Source organism: Platichthys flesus, chromosome 4 (genome assembly GCF_949316205.1).
Source record: "Platichthys flesus chromosome 4, fPlaFle2.1, whole genome shotgun sequence".
In the NCBI taxonomy this organism is placed as follows: domain Eukaryota; kingdom Metazoa; phylum Chordata; class Actinopteri; order Pleuronectiformes; family Pleuronectidae; genus Platichthys; species Platichthys flesus.
This window is the reverse complement of record NC_084948.1, coordinates 3,383,139-3,405,313: the sequence shown is the minus strand read 5'-3', so window position 1 is coordinate 3,405,313 and position 22,175 is coordinate 3,383,139. Positions and strand designations below refer to the sequence as shown.

Sequence of the window (22,175 nt, the reverse complement as noted above, 5' to 3'; positions counted from 1 at the left end):
ACAACTTAGGCTTTGGCTCTTTGTTGTTCCAAAGACTAATAAGTGTGAAGAAGAAAAATCTATCTTTTCCATATGAAACTACAAAAGAGAACAAACCTTCATCAAATAATTCTCCTTAAATTCAGTCAACCTGCACCAAATTTTACATGCTAGAATAGAGTAGAAATGAGTCACCTAACATGCCAGAGTCTTTCATCTTGCTTACTAACAGACAGGGGTTGAAACAAAATCTCCTTGGTGGAGGTAATAAAGTGTAATATCTGCATTTTGTCTGGTAACATTAAGTTCCTTAATCATATCAAAGGAAGTGAATAATCAGTGTGTCTCTGCGAGGAGTGAGTGTTTGAAGTAGACAGAACACACTACTGATACCATTTAATCGCCCTTCAATTGTATCTATTATTTCTGAGTAGTGTAACTGATGTGTAAAATCCAGATAATCTCTGTAATTCCATGCCTCTCTGACTTCTTTCTTTATATCTATTGTGGTGTCTCTCTTAAACCTTTCTGTTGATCTATCATCTCTTATTCTTCCTCTCTGTTCTGGCTCACATCTCTGACCAGGCGACAGGTCCGTTCCTGCACATAGGGGCTCTCGCTGCTGTCACAGCACTGTCTTGGATTGTGGCTGGACAGGTCGCCCGCGCAGAGAAAACAAGTATGTGTACTCTCGCAACACAGAATACGAGGCACTGTTACATGATGTAACAGGAAGAGTGGTGAATGATTAACACTTTGTGGATGGAGGCCAGGACCTCTACCCAGGGTGTCACAGATAACAAACATTCTTTCAGTCTCATGTGATGTTTTCCTGCCCGGACACCTTGGATTGTTTTCTCCTCAGGTGCAGAACTATTTCCGGGGATTAGCAGCACTGAACGTGTTTTCTAACTCACACTGCTGTAGGATATACCAGGTGTAAATACAGTTGAAGTCAATTGTCATTTATGTACCAGGCTTATTGTATTCCATAAAGATGATTGCCAGATATATAAGGTATTTATTGTAAATTATTTTGGTAATGTACATTGTTTTTCAAAACTAAAACTAAGCTCTGTCGGGAGCTCGGACAGCTCACATGGAGCATAGAATTTCCACCCAGACTCACTTTCCTTCATTTTTTACAGTATTTGTAAATAAGTGCACCAGAAACCGAAAGACATGCACCTCCAGCCTAGAAGCTCTAACGCAGCTAGTGTCTCAGGCGGTGTAAAGACTCAAACACTTACGCACAACTATGAATGCTCTGATATGTAGGCTACCTGCGTAGCACGCAGAAGCATGAATTGGGCTTTACCATCCTTTATCGATAAAGACGAAATGCCCAAACATATGAAGATTCCTAATCTGTTTTGAAATATGAATGTGTTTGAAGAACACTCACCACCCTGAAATATACATCCACAGGACAGTGACCGAGGACAACTTATTCAGCCATTTGCATTCAAGAATAGTACTCATCTAGAAATGTTCAGGGTTGTAAGTGCATTCCTGAACGCACCTTTAGTTCATTTGTCAGTTTCGGCCTTGTACTGTGAGAAACAAGGGGCTTTTTGTTTAGCTGTTGGAGAATTAGATGAGGTGGAAAGGTTTTGGCCTGATTCCTCCCGATGTAGCATCTCTGCTGTAATGGAGTCTGAAAACCAAAGTGTGTGTGTGTGTGTGTGTGTGTGTGTGTGTGTGTGTGTGTGTGTGTGTGTGTGTGTGTGTGTGTGTGTGTGTGTGTGTGTGTGTGTGTGTGTGTGTGTGTGTGTGTGTGTGTGTGTGTGTGTGTGTGTGTGTGTGTGTGTGTGTGTGTGTGTGTGTGTGTGTGTGTGTGTGTGTGTGTGTGTGTGTGTGTGTGTGTGTGTGTGTGTGTGTGTGTGTGTGTGTGTGTGATCTCCTGTGTGTAACAAGAGTTGTCTTCTCAACCCTGCCCCACAGCTGACCTTGAAGCAAATACATTCCTGTTTGTGTGTATGCCTGCATTTGTAGCCTTCATCGCTCACTTACAAAGTTGGATGCAGGGAAGGAAATGTTCTGCATGTCCTTGGCCTCTGATGTCAATGTCACTGGCCTCTTAGTGCAGCTATAAACATTTCTGAACATTATCTATATTCACAGCAACTTCTTCCATCAAAACATCTGTTTGAAAATGAATAAGAGTCCTAGATGTTGCATAAATGTTCTCTTTGATAAATGTTTCTAATCATTTTCCAATGATTGTCAGAGGTATGGCTTTATTAATTATGTCTCAGAGTATGAGCTGTATTTTTTACTGGTCACACAGGTGAAGATGATAACCGTTATCAGTCCTAACTTAAATATTACCAAGGTAGTTATTTGCCAAGATAATGTCATATTTTAATATTTACTTGTGCAGTGCACATTCTAAACCTGCCTGCTTGTATTGGGCTTTTTCTTTGGCCTTTGGTGATGCTGGTTGCGTTTTTCTTTCTGAAAATGTAAAAGAGACCTGCAGTATTTGAAGACCAGCTGTGGGGTCAGTCCACAGAACCCTCAAGCTACGCCACTACTTCACAAAGAGCTGTTCATCTCTTTATTCAAAATTCTCTGATGTTCGACTGGATACGCAGAAACCTGAACTGGAGAATTAGTTGCTGTTGTAACAACTGCAATTTCATTGAGAACAGAACACTGGCCACCTGTTTATCAAAGTTAATTATATTCAAAGTATTGTGCCCAAAATGCACCAAACAGTACACTTTATTGGGCTTTTGACAACATACATGCCAATAAGGTGAATGTTTCTCAAGATATGTGCTCCACATACAGACAGACAGAGAGAATTCGGTATTTAGTAGATGGATAAAGGCAAAAAATAGACAGTACAAATTTGTATGTGATTTATTTGTAACATTTAAAAAACAAGTTTGACATATTGTAAACATAATTTTGATTTGATTTCTTGTTGGGAGTTACATCAGAGAATTTATAGCATTTGCATGTCTATCTTTATAAGATGAGGTTGGGACAGGGTGGAGAGGCAAAACAAAGGTAACAGCTCTGATCCATAACACTCTGTAAATAAATGAGATATGACATTTTAATTAGTGATATTCTGAGGTGTTAGTGGGCAGATTTTTGATAGGGCCATGCTAGCTGTTTCCCCCTGTTTCCAGTCGTTATGCAAGGCTATGCTTATATTTACTATACCAACATAGTGAGAGCGGCATCAATTTTCTCATCTATATCTCAGCAAAACAAGCTAATTGGATCTATACTTTCAACATCTGCAATTGTATCTGGATATCGGATCAAACTATATTGTCATATGTATGTGCCCCAGGGTTCCAGGTGGTCGTCATGCTGCTGTATCTCAGTTTGTTACTGGGACTCTATGTGACGCCTCTCTACATCACCTCCCCCTGCATCATGGAACACGCCTCTCTAAAACCCCGTCCTGACGTTATTGGTCTTCGGGGAGCCTCCATGGTAAGTCAGCTGACCTCTCTCATTTAAACCGGAGGTGGGAAACAGGCAAAGTAAATTGTATCACATATGCTCTTCCATTACCATACACTTTCAGCTATGTGATACTGGCTTCAGAGGGAATCAAACCCAAGCCTTGGTGCCATTGAAGATACTGAGCCTCTGCGAAATGGAGCCTCTAGCACCACTAGATTCTGATCTGGAGATAGTAGAGGAAAAACTCTGATGCCTTTTAAAGACCTTTGTCCGCCTCGTTTTTCATTAACGTTTCTTTTCTGCTCTTCCCAGAGCTATTCTAGTCTGTTAATGACCTCATGGTCCTGCAACTGAAAATAGTCCACAAACATTGGCCGGTCAGACCCAGGAGCTTTCACTGCCGGATGCATGGCAAGAATATATTATAAGCTGTATTCTGTGTATTTCTGTAAAATACAAAGACATGCAGAGACGACTGTTCTCGAGAACAATGTCTAGATTTTTCAGTCACACCACTTATCACTGATCGGATTTTAGACCCCAGATTACAGTTTTTAACAGGCTTCTGGTTAAGTTTGCTTTAGAAGGAAGATATATAATGGTTTATGCAGACCTCATTTTCTTTTTTCATATTTTATTTAGGTGCTTAGTTTAATGTAAACGCTTCTAAACCTCTCCTAAAGAAGTATTAATGTACCTGGTAAATTAAACTGCTGAGTATTATACAACACTGGGAAGGTGAATTTTTGCTCTGAAACGCTGCTTGCCTTTTGTGGTATTTGCATAAAACGATTGATCCTCACAGTGGAATCTAAAATTAGGAGTACATCTGTGAGGCTGTAAGAATCTCACTGAAAAACAAAAAAAAAAAAACAGTTTCCCAGAAGGAATTTGTATTGATTATGGCATCATTCCCAGATATTAGCTTTACTCTTGGAGTCTCATGGGAAGAAGAATTTTTAGTAAGTGTTTAATCTATTGACTCTGTATTGAGCTATACCTTGACTTGAAAGAGAAAAAGATGGCACTGCCCTTTTTCATTTTACACCATTTCTCTGAGTTCAGTGGAAGGAGTCCATGTTCATATACATCATAATGTTTATGATTCTCTTTTTACTTTGTAGATATTTTTTATGTTTGTTTACATTTTGTTTGTCATATTTCTACTCAGTAGTAGGACTTCTAGGAATGTCATCTATTAGTTCAGCAGGAATATGTTGTGTAATTGTTTGTTAGTTTTTACTCTGTGTGTGTGTGGGTTTCCAGCTGGCTCCAGAGAACACACTGTGGTCCTTCCAGCGAGCTTTGCAGATGAACGTCACTGGGTTGGAAGCTGATGTGGCTATCAGGTGTGCATACAGAATCAAACTTGTTCAATATAGCCATATGCAAGGCTTAACAAATGTTGTATTATTTTTGAATTCGTCTAGATTATGCCTCACTGATTTATTTCAATGACATAATAATTCAGATTTTCCCAAAACACATGCATACCAATATTAAGCATTACGTACTATCAACCACAACACAATTTGTTGCTTTTGATAACTGTCTACTCTGTCAATATAATGGAATGAGGTGGATTATGATTTATGTCAGAAAAGACAAGCAATGGCTATAAGCTCTTTCAAAATGTGACAGGAGTAACTGGACACACACTCAGGTTATTAACTGCTGAAGTCTGTCGATGGAGGCATTACATCACCAACATAATGGGAGGTCACAGCCTACGCCCAGCGAGGCACACTTGGAGGAGGAGGGGGAGTTTGGAGAGTGGATACTATAGTGGTGTATGATGGCTAGCGGGTAAACTTGTCATCTCATGCATGTGAAGTGATTGAGGAGGAGTTGTTGTGTAGGAGTAGGGGGAGGGGGGGGTTGCTTTGTTGGCCCAGCTAGGGTGAGTGTTTGTTGGCCTGTGTTTCTCTCTCTCTGTCTCTGTCTCTCTCTTTCTCTGTCTCTTTCTTTCTCTTTTTTTTGCCAATGCGACTATTGGAGAGAACTCGAAATGTTCTAAATAAAAGTTAGATCATTGTCGCTCTGGTTGTCATCAAGTCTAATTACTCAGAAGCTCACCTGTCAGCAATATGCTCCAAACACACATCCATATAGGGGACATAGTCTAAGTGCACAAACACACATATTCAAACTTTGCCAAAACAAAAAGAAAAGTGAAAAAGTGAAGCGCTGTGGTTTTCCGGATGCACTGTCATTGTGCTGGTAGGTGAGAGAGGCGTACAGGGTCGGTTGATATTGCGTATGTGGAAATATGAGAGTGTGGAGTTGTCAACTGTTAGTGAAGGACTGTTACATTTGGCCAGAGTGGACTTGGTGCCAACAAGGAGAAGTTTATTGCAGTTAAGTTTGAGAAAATTTAGTGATTCAGGATTTGATTTTTGTGAGGCAGTCAGAGAGGGAAGATGGTGGGAGGGCAATGTTGGGCTTGGTGAAAAGTTTGGAGTCGTCCGAATAGCAGAAATTAATCTATCATTCATCAGTTATATTTACAATCTCTTTTTTTTTTAACCCTTCCTTTCCAACTCCAACCTGTCTCTGACCACTAGTGTGGACGGAGTGCCTTTCCTGATGCATGACCGCACGCTGCGGAGGACCACAGACGTAGAGAAGGTTTTCCCAGAGAGGCAGATGGATGAAGCCGCACTCTTTAACTGGACAGATCTGCAGCAGCTCAATGCCGGAAAGTGGTTCCTTAAGGTAGTTATAGGTTATTTTAAAGCCATTTCAGCTTTTCACACAGCATGATGTGCAGTGATGTGCAATATAAGTCATAGGCCATTGAATCATGTTTTTCTAACTGATCTGCCATGACGGTTTCATCTAACCACTGAGATCAATTTATGTTTCAGAGATTCTCAGGGTCAAAGTATGCTTCAGAAAAAATATTTGTTTTAACCTGATGTGCCAGACTAGTGCTCCAGACAGGATGAGACACACAAACAAGCAATGAAAAGTGTGTACAAATTTCACATTGTTGAAATTCTCCCACGGGGCAATACACTTGTGACAACAGCTGTGTTATTGGTCACACTGGAAAAATCTTAAAAGAAGACCGTGTAGTGATGTGGGCGCTGAAACACAAAAATAAACTCCATAAGTTTAAGAAAAAAGTAATGAAATGGGTTTGTGTCTGAACACTGTTTAACCAAGTGTAACAACCACTACCAAATTTTTTTATTAGTGTCCAAACCAAACTCAATCCCGATATAGTTAATATAACCTGCTCAGAGTATTTTTTTACTTTATCCTTCACATGGTTTTTAGATATTTTATTTTTATTACAGACGTGTACTGTAGAAAATCAACACAACCAACCTTACCAACCAGACTGGAACTTGCAAATCATTTAAAAGTCAATATCTGGACCAATGTGAAGTATACTCTACCTGGTACCCACATATACTCTTACCAGCCTGCATCAAAATGATGTACCATCTACAGGAAGTGAAATGTGGAACTGAAACGGTGACATGACATTATCCATTATTCCTACTTACCCATTGGCTGCTCCTGCACTCTTAACTTCTTACTTAACTGCTTCTTTGTGGGCTCTTTAATCCTTCATCAGTCAAGACTTTGTTCTCCTCTTCTTATCTTGCTTCCAAGTTACTGTGGTAAATAATCTCTGTAAAATCTGTTTGTTTGTTTGATATTTTCTACTGACACTGAGATTTTATGAGATCAGACTGCTGCACAGACACACTTTGCTGCTCTGCCTCTGCTGTGTCAGTATTCGTTTGAATCTACATTATGTTCTCCTCTGTCCTTCTTTCAGTCTATTTACACTGCACATGCATACATTGTTGCTGGATGTCTTTTCCACAAAATACCATTATTACTTCTGTACAGTCACTGTCATTCTCCGTCTGATTTATCTGCCAGAACATGCCACATAATATGTCTTGATTGATTATTAAAAGTGTCATCAAAATGACATGATGAGGTGAAGCACATCATGGATGACCTAAAAATGAGCTTGTTAGCTTTGAAAAGGAGTGCGGGAGCGCTGAAGCGAGAAAGAAGGTGAAGGAAATAAAGAAATAATCCTCCTGTAGGCATTTTCCAAACAGTCTGAATCACATTAAAATAAATGCATTTATTCAAAGGAACAATTAGGATTATGAATGCATATATATTTCTCTTCAGGTTTCCAAAAACACACTTGAATTTTTAGCAGTTGAAGCGTTATGTTGTTTTGATCATATTTTAAACAGTGAAACCCCCTTATATGAGGTCCTGTGTTTTAGGAGGACCCCTATTGGACAATACACACGCTGTCCTCGCATGAGAAGACTCTGATTGCCAACCAGAGTGTGTGCAGCCTGGAGCAGCTTCTAAACCTGTCCTCCTACCATAACAGCACAGTGGTTTTCAGGCTCAGGAGACCACCTCAGGAACACCCCTTCTACCACAGCTGGATCAACGAAACACTGCATGCTGTGCAGCAGTCTCGGGTTCCTCAGAACCTGGTAGGTGTAGAGGAGCCCAATCCATGGACCAAGCACCCGCAGAACAATGTCTGGCTATTCATTCTGAACATATTTAATGTGATAGGATGATTGGAAATGTCAAATATTCCAAACTATAAATGTTTTGATTATCTTTAACCACAGTGGTAATGCATTCATATGTTGAATATGTCACAAACATCTTTATAAACACTACATATATCTGTTTAGAAGTATAAGCAGTAAATGTCTCTGAGACTGAAGCCATTCATTTTTTTCGATAGGGTTTTTATTGTGAAATATTTCTTAGTCAAGGACTGGAGGATACACAGCCTCATATCATTGATGCCTGGCATTTTTTATTTAAGCACAGTCTTCTTTTATTAGTAGAAATGCATAGCCTGACGTTGTCATACTCATCATTCTAGTCAGAATGTGAGTCTGATACTGCTCCATTGGGTTGTGATTATGGAGCGTGTTTCAACCGAACCAGGAAAAAAAATGTCTCTTCGCTCAATTGGATAGACCTACAACCAATGAGAGCAACGTAGTATGTGACGTATGTTAAGCGACGCATAATTGTTATCAACAGAACTCAACTGCACGCACGCTGGAAGAAGTAGACTAAAGGCCAGCGCATGCTTCTGCAACTGCGTCTGCGGCTTTTCATGCAGCTGTGGAGAAGGAGTCGTTGTCAATCATGCTTCTCAAAGCGTTGCACATGTTAGAAAGCAATTCACCGCCAGAACACTAGGCGGAGTAAAGTTTTTTGTTGAAGACGGCCTTAGAGACGCTTTCTTTGTGTGTGGCAGTCGTCGTCGACTGTTTATTTACATCGCCACTGTGGCTCGTCATAGCCTATTTCTGGCGGACAAATACGCCAGTCAGTGACTTTGTCCAGATTCGTTCTTCTAAATCTTCTGTCTTTTCTGCCGGTATTAGGTGGTATGAAACCGGAAATGTGACTCCGGAAAGGATGTAGTTAGCAGACCAATCACAGCCTTGCGACTGCGTGAGGCTCGCGGAGCTTTGCCGTATAGTTAGAAACATTGTCCGACGCAAGTAAGAAGGGATACATAAGCACGTAAGGGGCTCGAAAGGGCTCTTGCGCTTGCGGCCCGTGAAAACGCAGAAGCATGTGCCGGCCTTAACGTTATGATTGTACTAAGTCTGAGTTAGCAAACGTACATCGACACCTATGATACTATGTTTACAACATTGTAAACATAGACAGCAAAAACGGCAAACATTTGACGGCAAAAACATATTTTCGATCTACAAATGCCTTGATCGCGTTTCTCTGTTCCTATTTCAAAATTAATGCGCTGTCGATGTCTTCTAAAACAGACTCAATGGCAGCATCTACACATCTCAGCTCTACAGCGACAGGCATGTTTGTCGAAAATGAATTCAACCCAAGTGCTCTTTGGTGACGTGGTTGATTACGTTACTGTTGATCATCTGTCCATCAACGTATAAAGCCCGCCCTGACAATTTGATTGGTCCGAACAGCTTCTGTTCGGGCATAGTTTCTCTCCAACGGAGCAATGACAGACCGAACTTCCCGACATCAAATGTTGTGGGCGAGGCTAAGTTCGTCTGGCATCCAGGCTAAGCAATGCAGTCTTCATGCCAGAAACCTCATGTAGCACCTCCGCAGCAGACACTCCCTGTTTGAACAGCAGACACCCTCAACTGAGCTTCATTCGCTACACACGTGACAAGTATTGCTGATTGTTAGAGACAGGTGTAACAGAGGGTTGTGTGTCCTGTGCTGTCTGCAGGTGATGTGGACTCCAGATGAGCACAGAGCTCAGGTTAGAGAGCTGGCTCCTGGTCTGATCCAGACTTCAGTGGAGAAACGGAGTCCTCAAAGTCTCAATCAGTCGGGCATCAGCAGGCTGCTGCTCAGATACAACAAGGCCAGCACACAGGAAATAAGGTGGGGAACACACACGTATGATGGCAATTTAACACTTGTATTATGTTTTAAAACAAATGTGTTTAGATGTGTGATTGGTTTCAGTGACTTCTCCGAGAGCCACATTAACCTCACCCTCTACACTGTCAACGAGCCCTGGCTGTTCTCGGTGCTCTGGTGCAGCGGGGTTTCATCGGTTTCTTCAGAGGCTCCGCACATCCTCAAAAAGGTGCCTTACCCCATCTGGCACTTGGTAATTATGATAAAATACACTTTTATATTAAACCTTTTATTTTAAAATCCTTCAAAGTCTTAATTAACACAAGTGTTTCTCTTTTTCTAGAAATCTTTTAAAATGCTAGACACATCCTGTGATGTGTTCATCTTCTTTCATGTTTGCTGCTTGCTATAAGCTCATGGTCAAGGTCTTAACTTTTGTCCTCAGCCTGTCTCCTCTCCGTCAGCTGCACCTTCTCTGTATGACTTAGTTAGATTTTTCTGGGTAATGTCAATTTAGGACCCTTGGTTTCCACTGAGCTCTTCCAATGTGTTTATTACCTGCACTGAACAGGCTCGTCCGTTTATTTCCAAGCACTGATATGAAGTCCCGGCACAGTGAAAAGACTTTTTTATTTAGAGCATCAACAAATATAATCACTGTAACAGATCCTATAGAGAACCGCTCTATGCTACGTCTCTGTGGTATTGTTTCGCCCTCATTGTCTGTGCAGCGTGCCAGCCTGGTCTTCCTGTCTGTGTCGCCATATGGGAACTCAGCATGACAACATTTTAATGTGACCCCGGCCCCCCTGCTGTGGTTCAGGGGGAGTTTGCAGTGTGAATTTAGGTCAAACAAGAATGTCACTTGGTAGAGTGCACAGCTCCAACGAGGCCAAGTAGTCCCCTTAAATCAATTCAAGCTGCACCAAATATCATACACATATATTATACGCAGGTATCTTTCCCCTTAACGTGCATGATATTTTTGATCAAGATTCATGGATTATTCCCTCGAAAATATGTGAAACTATTATTTCTTGGATCCGCAGAAGATTTGATGGGTTCTCCCCTGGCCCATACCACATCCTTCTACCTAGTTTGATGGTAATCTGATATGCTGTTCCTGTGTTATTTTGCACGTAACCTCTTTGTCGAAGGAAATGTACATCTTTCTGTGGATGTTGACAAGAATGCCCATTGCAAGACCTAATAACATGTCCCAATGTAATTATAGAGGATTCATCCAATAAGATAATTTATCGTAGGACTAATGTACATATCATGTAAGCTGGTTAAGATGATGCTTCGAACATAAGAAAATGTATGTTGATATATACTGCCATCCAGTGGTGGGTCTTGCTTTGTAATGTGCATGCGACTGTGTGTGTTTCCAGAGACCGCAGGATTACTGCCTGATGTGGGTGACTGCAGACCTCATCTCTTTTGCTGTAGTTGTAGGAATATTCATTTTCCAGAAGTAAGTACGGACAATGGGTGAAGTAGCTGTAGTAAAATCATTGAAGTGAGTTCTAACACACAAGTTAACGTTTCTTAAATTATATCCTGATGAAGGAAGTGGAAAGAAAATTATGCTCTTTACTTGTTTTTCTTGGGGGGGAGTGTTTGCCAATTATTGCTGCCAATTACAAGAACTACCGTGTCTGGAATACATCATGAAAACCATAACACATATTTGTTATGTGGTTTTATAAGATGCATCTCAGCTGTCCTTTCCTCTTTATATGACCATGTCTCCTCCTGGTTAAAGTGTATACACCATTTCAGCATTTCTTTATTTAAGAGTGTGGTCTTTCTTTTTGAAATCAGGATTTATGGATTTCATGTTCCGATGTCTGACTAAATGTCCGAACCAGGTGTAGTGTTGGATAAAGGAAATAACCTCACCCTCATTGTGGTTCCTTTGCTGCTGGTACTGTTACCATAAAATACAGAGGGGAAAGATTATTTGGTTTTATAGTTGCTTACAATAGTGCTCCCATAATATAAAAACTGGATTGAAATCCTTGGTGTTGCTGCTCCATCGTGACCAGCGATCTTCTAGACTCCTGCTCCATGACAGTGTCGTCCACAACAAGGGCAGGATATATTCATTGGCCATCGTTACACAGATCTGAGCACAAGCGGGGTATATTTGAGTGCACGTGCAGGGTTTTAAGTGAGAGCATTACAAAACCTGAACGAGATATTACCCCTGCTCTCAAACTGAAAGACTACACTCTTAATTAAATGGAGAGCAGTACAGTGTGATGGTCTGTCCTTTAGGGGCGTGATTTTGTTTGTTTGTTTTCATGATGCGTTGCAGGTTTGCTCGGCTCAGTCCAGTTCAACAATAGCTTCTGCTGGCTTCTAAACTGACCTCTCTTGTCTCCCGTCCTTTTTTTGTCCTTCCGCCTCTCCTTCCTCTTCCTCTGCCTGATGTGCATGCTCTTCTCCTCCTCTGCTGCATTCTGGCATCTTCTCTCAGCTATCACACAATCAGGTAACTGGGTCACGTCTTTCTGACCCAAAGTCTTCTACCTTTTCATCCTCTGTCTGTCTTCCGATTTCTTTATCTATCATTCTTATCTTGGAGGCATTCTTTGTCTTCTGTCTTTCTTTTTTTTTTTGCTCTTTACTATGGCATCATTCTCCATCCGATTTTTCTCTCCACATTACTTATGTATTTAAATCCTCTGTCTTTCTTCTATGTATCTCAACTGAATTGTAAAGCACTGCTGCCACTTTCCTCTAGAGGGTCTTCATCCCTGAATATAACACAGCACACAATATCCAGAGCATTTAGTCCCCAATGAGATTTATTCATTTATTTTCCGTCTCATTAGCCAAAAGACTTAAATGTCCAAAATGAACGACGGCCTCATCAGGGGAAGTGCCTCAGGACTGATGCTGATGAACTAAAGCCTTCGCTTGTTTGCATTTCTGTTTTTGAATGCCTCTCTGCATTAGTCCTGGTTTATGGTGACTAATGCGCGTCAGTTAAGTTAATTGAAATTAAGGCTGTACATTTAAACAAGGATGTGATTTTCGTATACAGGAAATGACTCAGTCTTCCTCCTTGACTGACGTACTAATCCCAAATAGCGAGGGATTGATCCCGTCAGCGACTGTAAAAAGTGAATTAGCTGAATGCTGTCATCATGTTTCACAGAGCAGAATGTTATTCATGATTATTCACAAGGCACAGTATTATATAGGCTTACAGCACATGCCGGAAAAGTCATAAATATTTAATAAAACAGATTTATATGTCAATAAAACAGCCAGATTGGATCAACTAACTCATTAGTTATTAAAAAATCTAAACTTTCCCCATATCGACCCTACACTGCACATTACGAGCAGTGGCCACAGCGTTTAGTGATGTCCTCATTGTTTCAAGGCGATTTCTGAAAGTGTGACCCTGCAGGTATCGGATGAGTGGTATGCGCAGCTACAACCCTGAGCAGATCATGCTGAGTGCTGCCGTCAGGAGGTCCAGTCGAGACATAAGCGTCATGAAGGAGAAACTTATCTTTTCAGGTGAGGCCCTCACAAAGACATGAAAATGTCCTCTGTGCGTCTTTGTCGTTTGTTTGTATTGTGTTGTTGTTTGGGCTCCTGAACTCAAAGACAGATTCCTCTCTTTGTATTTTATTCTTTGATTTACCGATTTTACAAAAACAATCTCACGCTTTTTGAACTTGGAGATGAGGAATGGGCTTTTTCTTGAGTTTCAGGTGCCCCAGTAGCATGTGACTCCATCCCAGCATGAATCTTTCTGAGTGTCTGTGAATGTTCTCGCTCCTTCTTTTCCTCCTCTACCTCTCATCCTCATTGAAGGTCAGCCCCAGTAAAGCCGCCTGCCGCCTCCATCCTTCGTGTGTGATGTGCACCACCTCCTGTCCATCCTACCTCCTCTCCATCTCTTCACCAGCAGTGATTCTTCCATTTTTATTCCATGCATCCATTGCATCCCTCGTTACCTGCCACCTCTATGTCTATTATGCCCTTTCCAACCGTTCATCCATCGCTTCACACACCTTGTGGTCTCCCCATCATTCCTCCCTGTGGAAATGTCGTTCTGTGTAGGGGAGTTTTTAGACACCCTGTTCTGCCTAGACAGCCTGTAGTGCTGGGGGTGAAAGGTAAGCAATGTCAGCTAATCATCATTTCCTGTTTTGAATTTCAGCTTTGCACACTATTACAACTCTTCTTTGTTCACTAAAGCCCCTTTCAGACATGAAATCTTCTGAAAATTTGACATTTAAAAAAAGAAAGGATATGATGTTTCAGTTCAGCTGCAGAAATGATGTGTTTTTGTTTACAGCACATCGAAACAGGCATCAGCAGATATAGATCTCGAATGTCCTTGTTGTTCCATGTTGTCATTTTAGTTTTGTACTTGTATAGCTCCTCTTTTTCATCCTGAGACATTAGTATTCTTTTTTTTTTCCTGTTTAACGTCTGTCGCATGTTGAATACATCATCAGCATGCCTTCAATGTTCTGGACATTTCCCTGCTATATTCTCAGGTCTTATACAGTTAGGTCCATAAATATTTGGACATTGACAGTGACACAATTTTCATAATTTTGGCTCTGTACACCACCACAATGGATTTGTAATGAAACAATCAAGATGTCCTTTAAGTACAGACTTTCAGCTTTAATTTAAGGGTATTTACATCCAAATCAGGTGAACGGTGTAGGAATTACAACACATTTTATATGTGCCCCCCCCCCCCCCCTTTTTTTAGCTCAGGAACTAAACTATTAGTTATTATTAGAAGAAGAAGCAGGATGCTATGATTGTGATTTAAGTACAGCAGCAGATGGAGCTAATGCACCTTGATGTTGATTGCCACCTGCAAATAAAGAGAAAAAAGAAGAAGCTTGTAGCTATCACATGGGCTCATTCTGACTTTAAAATTTAATTAAAATGTCCAGTTCAGTTCATGTCTGGAAGCAGCTTTATTGACCAAGAGTGACAATTTGTATGAAAAGAGTTTAAAATTGTGTTATAGTTTACTGACTATTTTGTTGTATCCTTTGACGCCCTCCAGAGGTGGGAAACGGAATTGGCAGTGCTGAGGAGCTGTATGCGGACAATGACTGCGACTACTACACCAATCAGGGCATCAGCCAGTGATTGAATCTGAGCCCTGTGTGGATCTGCTGTGGCGTGATGAAGACAACGACACTCTGTGTTCAAATCATTACTGTTTTTATTCGATGCGAGGTCTCCCCTCTGTCCTACTGATGAACTGACAGATATGCTGTATAGGAGAAAACAACCACCCAGTTGTTATGTGTGTATTCTGTAAGAAAAAATGTTGGCTTGTCAGATTTACTGTCTATCAGATAGGACGAAACTTTTTATTGAAAGAATTCGCCAAATTTGAGGTCCCCCAGGCTACCATCGCCTGCCTCTCCTCATAACTTTGTTTCCAGATTCTTTATTTCAAGAAGTTTATTGCTGCAAGCAATGTAAATGATATTGTTCTCTTTGCAGATTAATTTATTTTTAAGCAAGGATTTTTCACATCCTTTATTGCCGCATGAGACAAAAAGCTTCATCCCCATTTATGCTCCTGCCTTCTGTCACCACTCTGCTGTTGTTCATAATGGAACGAATATGCCTATTTATATTTAAAGAGAAGAAGAAAAGAACCCAGACAATTTGTTTACAGAGATCCTGCCTTCTCCAGGTGAAATATTCACGTGACGTATGTAAGATGATTCCTTTGAACGAGGCTGAATGAAATGCGCCGCCCTCTGATCAGTGCATGTTACAGTAACTATCATATCAGACTTGTGTGAGCTGTGCTTCTGCTGTTTTACAGGATGACCTGGTGAAAATGGTTTGGGGTGGAGATATTTGATGTCTTTTAGTGGTTAATGTGAATGTGTTATGGATACTTTTTTTTGTGTATTGAGTGTGTCCTGACTGGATATGTATTTTTTTTACCCTGTGTGCAGTGCTGTGTTGTTTGGGTTGTTGTACAGGAAAAGTGAACAAATGTTAGAGATGCTCCAGCCGACTACACGTTGCATTTTAACTATGTGACAGTTTAATTTTATGGCAGTAATAGTCATTTCACTTCACCCAGGTTCTCGGGGCTGCAGTAGGGTGTGTGTCGTGCTGAGGAACATCTCACTGTTGGTGTCTGAATGCTGAATGCTGTAATGTAAATGAAGTGGGTACTAAATGTGAAGGTGAAGCTCCAAGCTCACAGAAGACACACAGCTTCAGGTGTCACAGGGTCAAGACATTGTTTGCCTTTTGTGTTGACTTCTTGTCTGTGCCTCAGAATTAAACATTAAAACATTTTAAAATACGATATGAGCTCACTTGTGGTGATTTGTTCTCATTGTATATCTATTTGTAGAGTATTTTCATGGTTAACAATTTGAGTTTTTGGTCCATATGCATAAAAATGAATCCAAATCCTTTTTTTAATGTAGTAGGCCACTAGATCTTGAGGCCAGAACAAAATTGATGTGAGCATAAAGTGGCCCATGTGGTAAAGGGTGGACATGGTTAGGATACAACTAATGAGGTTGAGATGCAGTATTGTTAAGGCTAATTACTTGTGGCCCAGCTCTGGCATACAGGAGCGGACTGCCAATGTGCCATTTACAAGTTTAAGAAGGGTATTTTTTTTCCTAAGATTCTGTTTTAGACACTATTTGGCTAAACATTTTCGGGGCTTTGCTAAGAGGCACTACAGCATGTGCTTAAGAGGTGCTGTGGATCACCAGGTCTGTGTTACAAACCAATAATATAACATAATATATAATGTAGCTCAGTTGAGTGGTGGCGAGCATGAGATTCGCTCTAGCTAATTTTCATTTTGACACAGGTAACTTGCCGTAAATATGGGTCTTTCCAACCAGTAGACAAAAAAACGTAAAGATGGACCGTGTGTTTTTTCTGCCGACGTGGTGACCCTGTTGGGGATCAATGAACTTGTGTCACTGTGAACCTGGATGTATGATGTGTGGGTCACACACTGGAGAAGCAGAGAAATGCGTTTTTAATTGGTCATTGCAAATTAGCTTCACTTCCTAGGTGTATAGACTAGGGACGGGAATCGGCAATTAAATAGAATGAATAAAAGTTTACTTAAAATATAAATATTGAAATAAACAAAAGTAGGCTATGCTTCACTGTTGTTTGCATGTAGGCTATGCAAAGTTAGTGCTTGGGTATGTTTAGATTATTGTGCAAAAACAAGAGCTGGTCAACCGTATATCCCCCCCGTATAAAACCAATAAATATATGTTTAAAAAATTTTAAAAATATTTTTGGGAGGCAGCATGGGGATTTAAAATAGTCATTCACAAGAATCGCGGTTCGTAACTGAATCGATTTCCCCCCCATCCCTAGTATAGACTGACAATGAGTTAAGCTTGCAATACAAAAATAGCTTTATTTTGTTGGTCTTTATTTCCAGAGACTGAAACAGTATCTCTACAGTATCGAAAGCTAAATGTGCAGCCTCATATTGTTTCGGCTTAATAGTTTTAGATACATAGTTTTGGAACAGAAATGGAATTTAGCCCTGATGGATCAATAACCAGCTTAACGTCCACCAGAGTCAATCCAGGTGAACAGTCTTCATGCTACAATAATTAACAGATTCATCAGAATTCAGGCACTGATCAAACATCGTGTATGTGACAGTAACATGTTTCTCAGTATCAAATACGCGAGGCAGCAGTTAGCAATGCTTTGGTCCTGCTGTGGGAGAGTCAAGCTTCTTTACCTACAGCAGCAAACAACCTGGGGTTCCAAACACTCACGTGCAGTGTTGTGCAAGTCAATTCACTTTAAATAAAGCAAATCACAGAGGAGCATAATGCCCAGGCAAGTCCTGATATACGACAGGGTAAAATATATCATAATATAACACGAACAAAGTCATAATACTGTGTTACAAAAATAAAGTAATTGCTTTATTTTCAAGTTAACCCTTACTAAAGGTTTCACATATAAGAAAATACTTCCTGGTCAATAGCACCACATCATAAGTATTATTCATATATTACAACTTTATTCTTGTAATGTTACAATTTTCTTCTCGTAAGAGTCTTTCTTCAATATGAACATAATACAGTGTTGTACTGAAAAGTGTAACACTAAAAGTAAATTTACTCATGGTGCAAATGATTTCAGCAGTCTCAACTGTTTGCTGCAGTCTCTGCACCTGACCAGGATTCGTTAGTTATCAGGTGAGCAGTCTAATCACTATTACGGTGAATCTGTATTAAATAACTTGTGTACATATTTGCATGACTTCCAGTGGACATGGGATCATATCAGGGACCTGGAAAAGGGCCTCTTTCTGAACCACCAACTCACGGCTGTTGGGTTCAGAGTATAGCAGCTTTCTGAAAAGGCACAAACACACTGTACATCCGCCTTCAATTAGAAGATGTGAAAAGGGATTTAAGGCCTGTAAAACACCTTCACTCATACATACGCACACACACACACACAACAGCCATACTGTTAATGAAATAAATAAATAAATAGCTGATGATGATGCACTGGTTCATCTTTACGTTCTTTAAACCAGTGGTGGTTCCCTGAATCAAACAGCATCTAAGTATCTACCATAACTCAGCATCACGGGTGTAGCTGAACGGATCAGTAGACACACAACAGAGAAACATCTCTTTCACATTTCAAGGTCTCACTGTGTTACACACAACGAAAGCAGTCGTCACAGTGAAATTGCGGAGAGGAATGTAGACTTCTGCAGATGATATCAATCAGTACACGTCAAATAGAAATGTCGACATATTAACACAATCTGCATTTGTTTTCCTTCTGTTACCGAAATCTCTCACGAACAAGGAAGCAAGAGACAAGTTGAAAACCAAAATGTCTTGCGTGTGATAAGCAATAATTACATTAAGCACATTAGAGACTTCTGACACAGCAAGGAATCTGTGGCCAGTCTGCTTCATCACCTTTTTCTTTGTGAAGCTTAGCTGAAGTTCTTCTTGCGCAGGTTTCTGTTGGGGATTTCGATAGCGCTGACTTGCAGTGGCCAGGAACCGCCCATGATGCCCGCCTGAAGGGCCACACCTGTTACCACAGCCAGGTCAGGGTCGACAGATGTGTTAGGCTCCTTCCCAAAGTACTCAGCGATCAGCCTCCTGATCCGCGGGATCCTCGTTGAGCCTCCGACCAGAACGATCTCATCTACCTCCTCTTTCTCCAGGCGGCCTTCAGCCAACACCGTCTCAACAGGAGCCAGGATCTTCTTGAAAAGGTCTTCGTTGAGCTCCTCAAACAGCTCGCGATGGATCACGGCCTGGAAGAGAACCGGAGTAGGAACGGAACCTTCGGGTGACTCCGAGCTGCCGTCGGTTTGAAGGAGCAGCTGCACTGAGATGGTGACACTGGGCTGGAGGGTGAGGTTGAGCTTTGCAGCCTCCACAGACTGTCTGAGACGGTGAATGTCCTCTTTGAGAGTGGGTGGGACGCCAAACTCTTGCCGAACTCGCTCTGTGGTGTACTGGAGCAGCCTCTGGCTGAAGTCTTGACCTCCCAGCTTGCTGTTTCCTATAAAAAAAACATCAGATTATTAAAAGTGTTCAGTTCTCTTCAGAGAAACAAACACACAAACACTTCCTCAAACAAAAGCTGCTTTGTTCTCTCTTTACAGTAGACAAACCAGGTGACAATTATGACCCCAAATAATAGCTGTTGAACCGACTTCAACTAAGAACAAAATAATGGATGGTGCTTTTGAAGCAGAAGTCCAAAAGATTTTTATAAATTACTTTCTAATTATATATACACATTACTGTGACATCAACTCCACTACACATACGCTACTACACTACTACGGAGTTTTAGAGCTAGAACACTGCTTGCCCAATTTAGCCTCAACGGGCAGAAACTGAGACGTTTGGAAACATGACGCAGTTAAATTCTGCATTTCACAACATGATCATTGCAGGGTGTAACCAAACAGCAAGATGAAGAGCTGCGTGCGACAGGGGACACACCTCCAACTTTCATAACCAACTAACTTCCCTGTGTTATGTGCAGCATGTAATCAGATCATTCTTGCTGATAGGATGGAAAACAGCCAAATACTTTCTGACTGCTTTATTAAAACAACATTAGTTGGTTTGGCTGAGGCCAGTAATCAGTAATCTGTAGTATCACAACACTGTTGCTGTTACCACCACAAACTGCAGGTGTGGGCCAGACAACCAGGACTGATGTATCAACATCTGTCCTGAGAGATCCAATCACAAGTGGTCAGCGTTTAAATTCAAATTTGTCCTGAAACGTCTATGTTTCTGTTCGCAATGACCAAATTCAGTTTTATTTTAACCAGTCTTGAGTTTAAGGATCCGCCCATAAAAAAATGTCTGTGTCAGCACAAGCGAGTGATAAGTGAACATAGGTCTACTATGACAGATCTCACCAAACTAAAAAAACATAAACAAATCCTTATGTAGTCATTGTTGATATTATGGCCACAAATTAAACTATGGACACATAGAAGATTCTGTTTGATTTGTAAAACTGAAGCGGGTCATAAGAAATCTCGTCAGTCTAGGCCTTTGCTGTGCAACTACAATGAGTTCATGTCACTTCCTAATTACTAGAGCAGTGAAGCATCTACCTGCCATGGCTCTGGTGAAGAACATGCCTCCCTGTTTGTTAAGCAGAGACACATCCAGCGTTCCTCCCCCGAGATCGACCACCAGCACGTTAGAGACATCCACCTTGTGCAGGCCGTAAGCCATGGCGGCAGCCGTGGGCTCGTTGATCACTCGCAGGACCTCCAAGCCTGCAAGACAGTAATGATGGGATTAGTGTGAAAATGATTCCAGTGACATAGTGGGTATAGACCTTGTATGTTTAATGACTCTGGGAGAGAAAAGCTATCCAGGATCTCAAGTGAGTTCTAGACTCAGGTTTCTGATGTTTTGTCAGGACATCTAACATCCTTATGAAACTGTTGAAGGACTGACCGGCGAGGTTGGCGGCCTTGACGGTGTAGTTCCTCTGTCTTTCATCAAACTCTGCGGGCACAGAGATGACAGCTTTCTGGATGGGCACACCCAGCTGCTTCTCAGCCATCTTTCTCATCTTCAGCAGCAGCCTGGAGCCGATGAACTCTGGGCTCACGGTGAAGGTTTGATTGGTGGAGATCAGAAACTCTGCACTTCCATTGTTGTTGATCACCTGCAGGGGGAGGAGGAGTCAGAGAAGGAGTGAACAGGGAGGAGAGATTTCATTAGATCAGATCAGGAGGAATACAAAAAATTGAAACAAATGTATTGTATTAATGTGTGTCTGTGTGTGAGAGAGAGAGAGAGAGAGAGAGAGAGAGAGAGATCCTATTTAATTCATAAATGATTTTTTCATCAATGAAATCAGCCTGGTTGTAAATCAGCACCACAACCCTGTGGCCACTGTTAACCCCCTCTCCTCACCATTACCCACCTTAAAAGGGTAGCGGGCGCTCTCCTGCTCCAACAACTCCGGGTCAAACAACTTCCCGATGAACCTCTTGGCGTCGTACACGGTGTTCTGTGGGTTGGTGCTGGCCAGGTCTACGGCATCGTGTCCGGCCAGCACCGCAGTGGTGGTGAAGGAGACGGCGGAAGGGATGCTCTTCCTCCCCGCTTCATCAGCCAGCACCTCCACCTCCCCGCTGCCCGGGTGGAAGACGCCCACCGAGCAGAAGGTGGTGCCCAGGTCCAGGCCGATGACTCTGGGTTTGGGAGGAGGAAGGTACTGCTGGCCCAGGTACCCTGCCAGGAACAGGGCCAGGATAACGGAGCCTGCGGACCAATGAATACACAGTTAGCTCATGTGTTAGCATCCAAACACCGGCGAGTTAACGGGGGAAAGATATCACCCTTAACTTACCGATCATAGAAACTTCTCCAGACATTGTCTCCCACTGTAGCGAAGCCTCGCGCCGCTGAAACGTCACAATATGTCGGTATCAGTTGTGTCAATTCAATTTAAATTACGCGAAGCTTCAACAGCTGGAGGAGAATTCCTCAGACCAGCAGCAAAATACACGTCAACGCTGTATGGTCACAGGTGCTTTCTGGGTACTGTAGTTTACACCACGTAGCACGTTCGCCTGGAACAGCGAAGCATATTTTAGCTCAATACTACATCTCCCATCAAGACTTGTGACACGTGACGTACTCTAAAAGGTTACGAGACGTGTCCGTGTTTTCAGCCAACCAGACAGAGCATAGGCCCCTTTCATGCCCTCTGGCTTGCGTGCGTCCGCTTATTTTTCTACACTACAAGGCGACGCGCACATATATCTATGGCGACGCGAGCCACGCAGCCCGCGAGGCTTGTGATTGGTCTGCTAACTA

The 22,175-nt window shown here is 41.7% G+C and overlaps 2 protein-coding genes across 5 annotated transcripts in view; one reads left to right on the top strand and one right to left on the bottom strand.

The window, feature by feature from the left end:
- The window catches only part of gdpd5b (glycerophosphodiester phosphodiesterase domain containing 5b), a 55,740-nt gene extending 39,605 nt beyond the window's left edge, over positions 1-16,135 (top strand). Inside the window, exons 7-17 of one of the 4 annotated variants that reach the window (XR_009920445.1) lie at positions 565-658; positions 3,290-3,435; positions 4,675-4,757; positions 5,973-6,123; positions 7,674-7,895; positions 9,659-9,816; positions 9,883-10,048; positions 11,190-11,272; positions 13,223-13,335; positions 13,636-13,940; positions 14,858-16,135. Coding sequence is in view for 3 of the 4 variants with exons in the window: in XM_062385215.1 (XP_062241199.1) it covers positions 565-658; positions 3,290-3,435; positions 4,675-4,757; positions 5,973-6,123; positions 7,674-7,895; positions 9,659-9,816; positions 9,883-10,048; positions 11,190-11,272; positions 13,223-13,335; positions 14,858-14,943 (1,302 nt within the window). In the remaining variant the exon portion in view is untranslated. Of the gene's footprint in view, positions 1-564; positions 659-3,289; positions 3,436-4,674; positions 4,758-5,972; positions 6,124-7,673; positions 7,896-9,658; positions 9,817-9,882; positions 10,049-11,189; positions 11,273-12,280; positions 12,296-13,222; positions 13,336-13,635; positions 13,941-14,857 lie in introns of all 4 variants that reach the window. The other 3 variants (XM_062385216.1, XM_062385217.1, XM_062385215.1) reach the window with 3 other exon arrangements.
- A 1,072-nt stretch (positions 16,136-17,207) lies between these two features.
- On the bottom strand, positions 17,208-21,902 carry hspa13 (heat shock protein 70 family, member 13). Its single transcript, XM_062385218.1, has 5 exons — positions 21,706-21,902; positions 21,277-21,617; positions 20,802-21,015; positions 20,450-20,617; positions 17,208-19,371 (listed from the first exon to the last, which is right to left on the bottom strand). Exons 1-5 carry the CDS (start codon positions 21,728-21,730, stop codon positions 18,791-18,793), a joined length of 1,329 nt encoding a protein of 442 aa, XP_062241202.1. The 5' UTR covers positions 21,731-21,902; the 3' UTR covers positions 17,208-18,790.
- Positions 21,903-22,175: the final 273 nt, after the last annotated feature.

What these genes read in the sequence shown, in the direction of transcription:
- hspa13 (XM_062385218.1), bottom strand. Translation starts at nt 21,730, where the DNA reads ATGTCTGGAGAAGTTTCTATGATCG. An exon ending in TGGAGAAGTTTCTATGATCG is followed by an intron (nt 21,618 to 21,705) that starts GTAAGTTAAGGG and finishes ATTGGTCCGCAG; the next exon opens with GCTCCGTTATCCTGGCCCTG. An exon ending in CTTCACCAGAGCCATGGCAG is followed by an intron (nt 19,372 to 20,449) that starts GTAGATGCTTCA and finishes TTTTTTTTATAG; the next exon opens with GAAACAGCAAGCTGGGAGGT.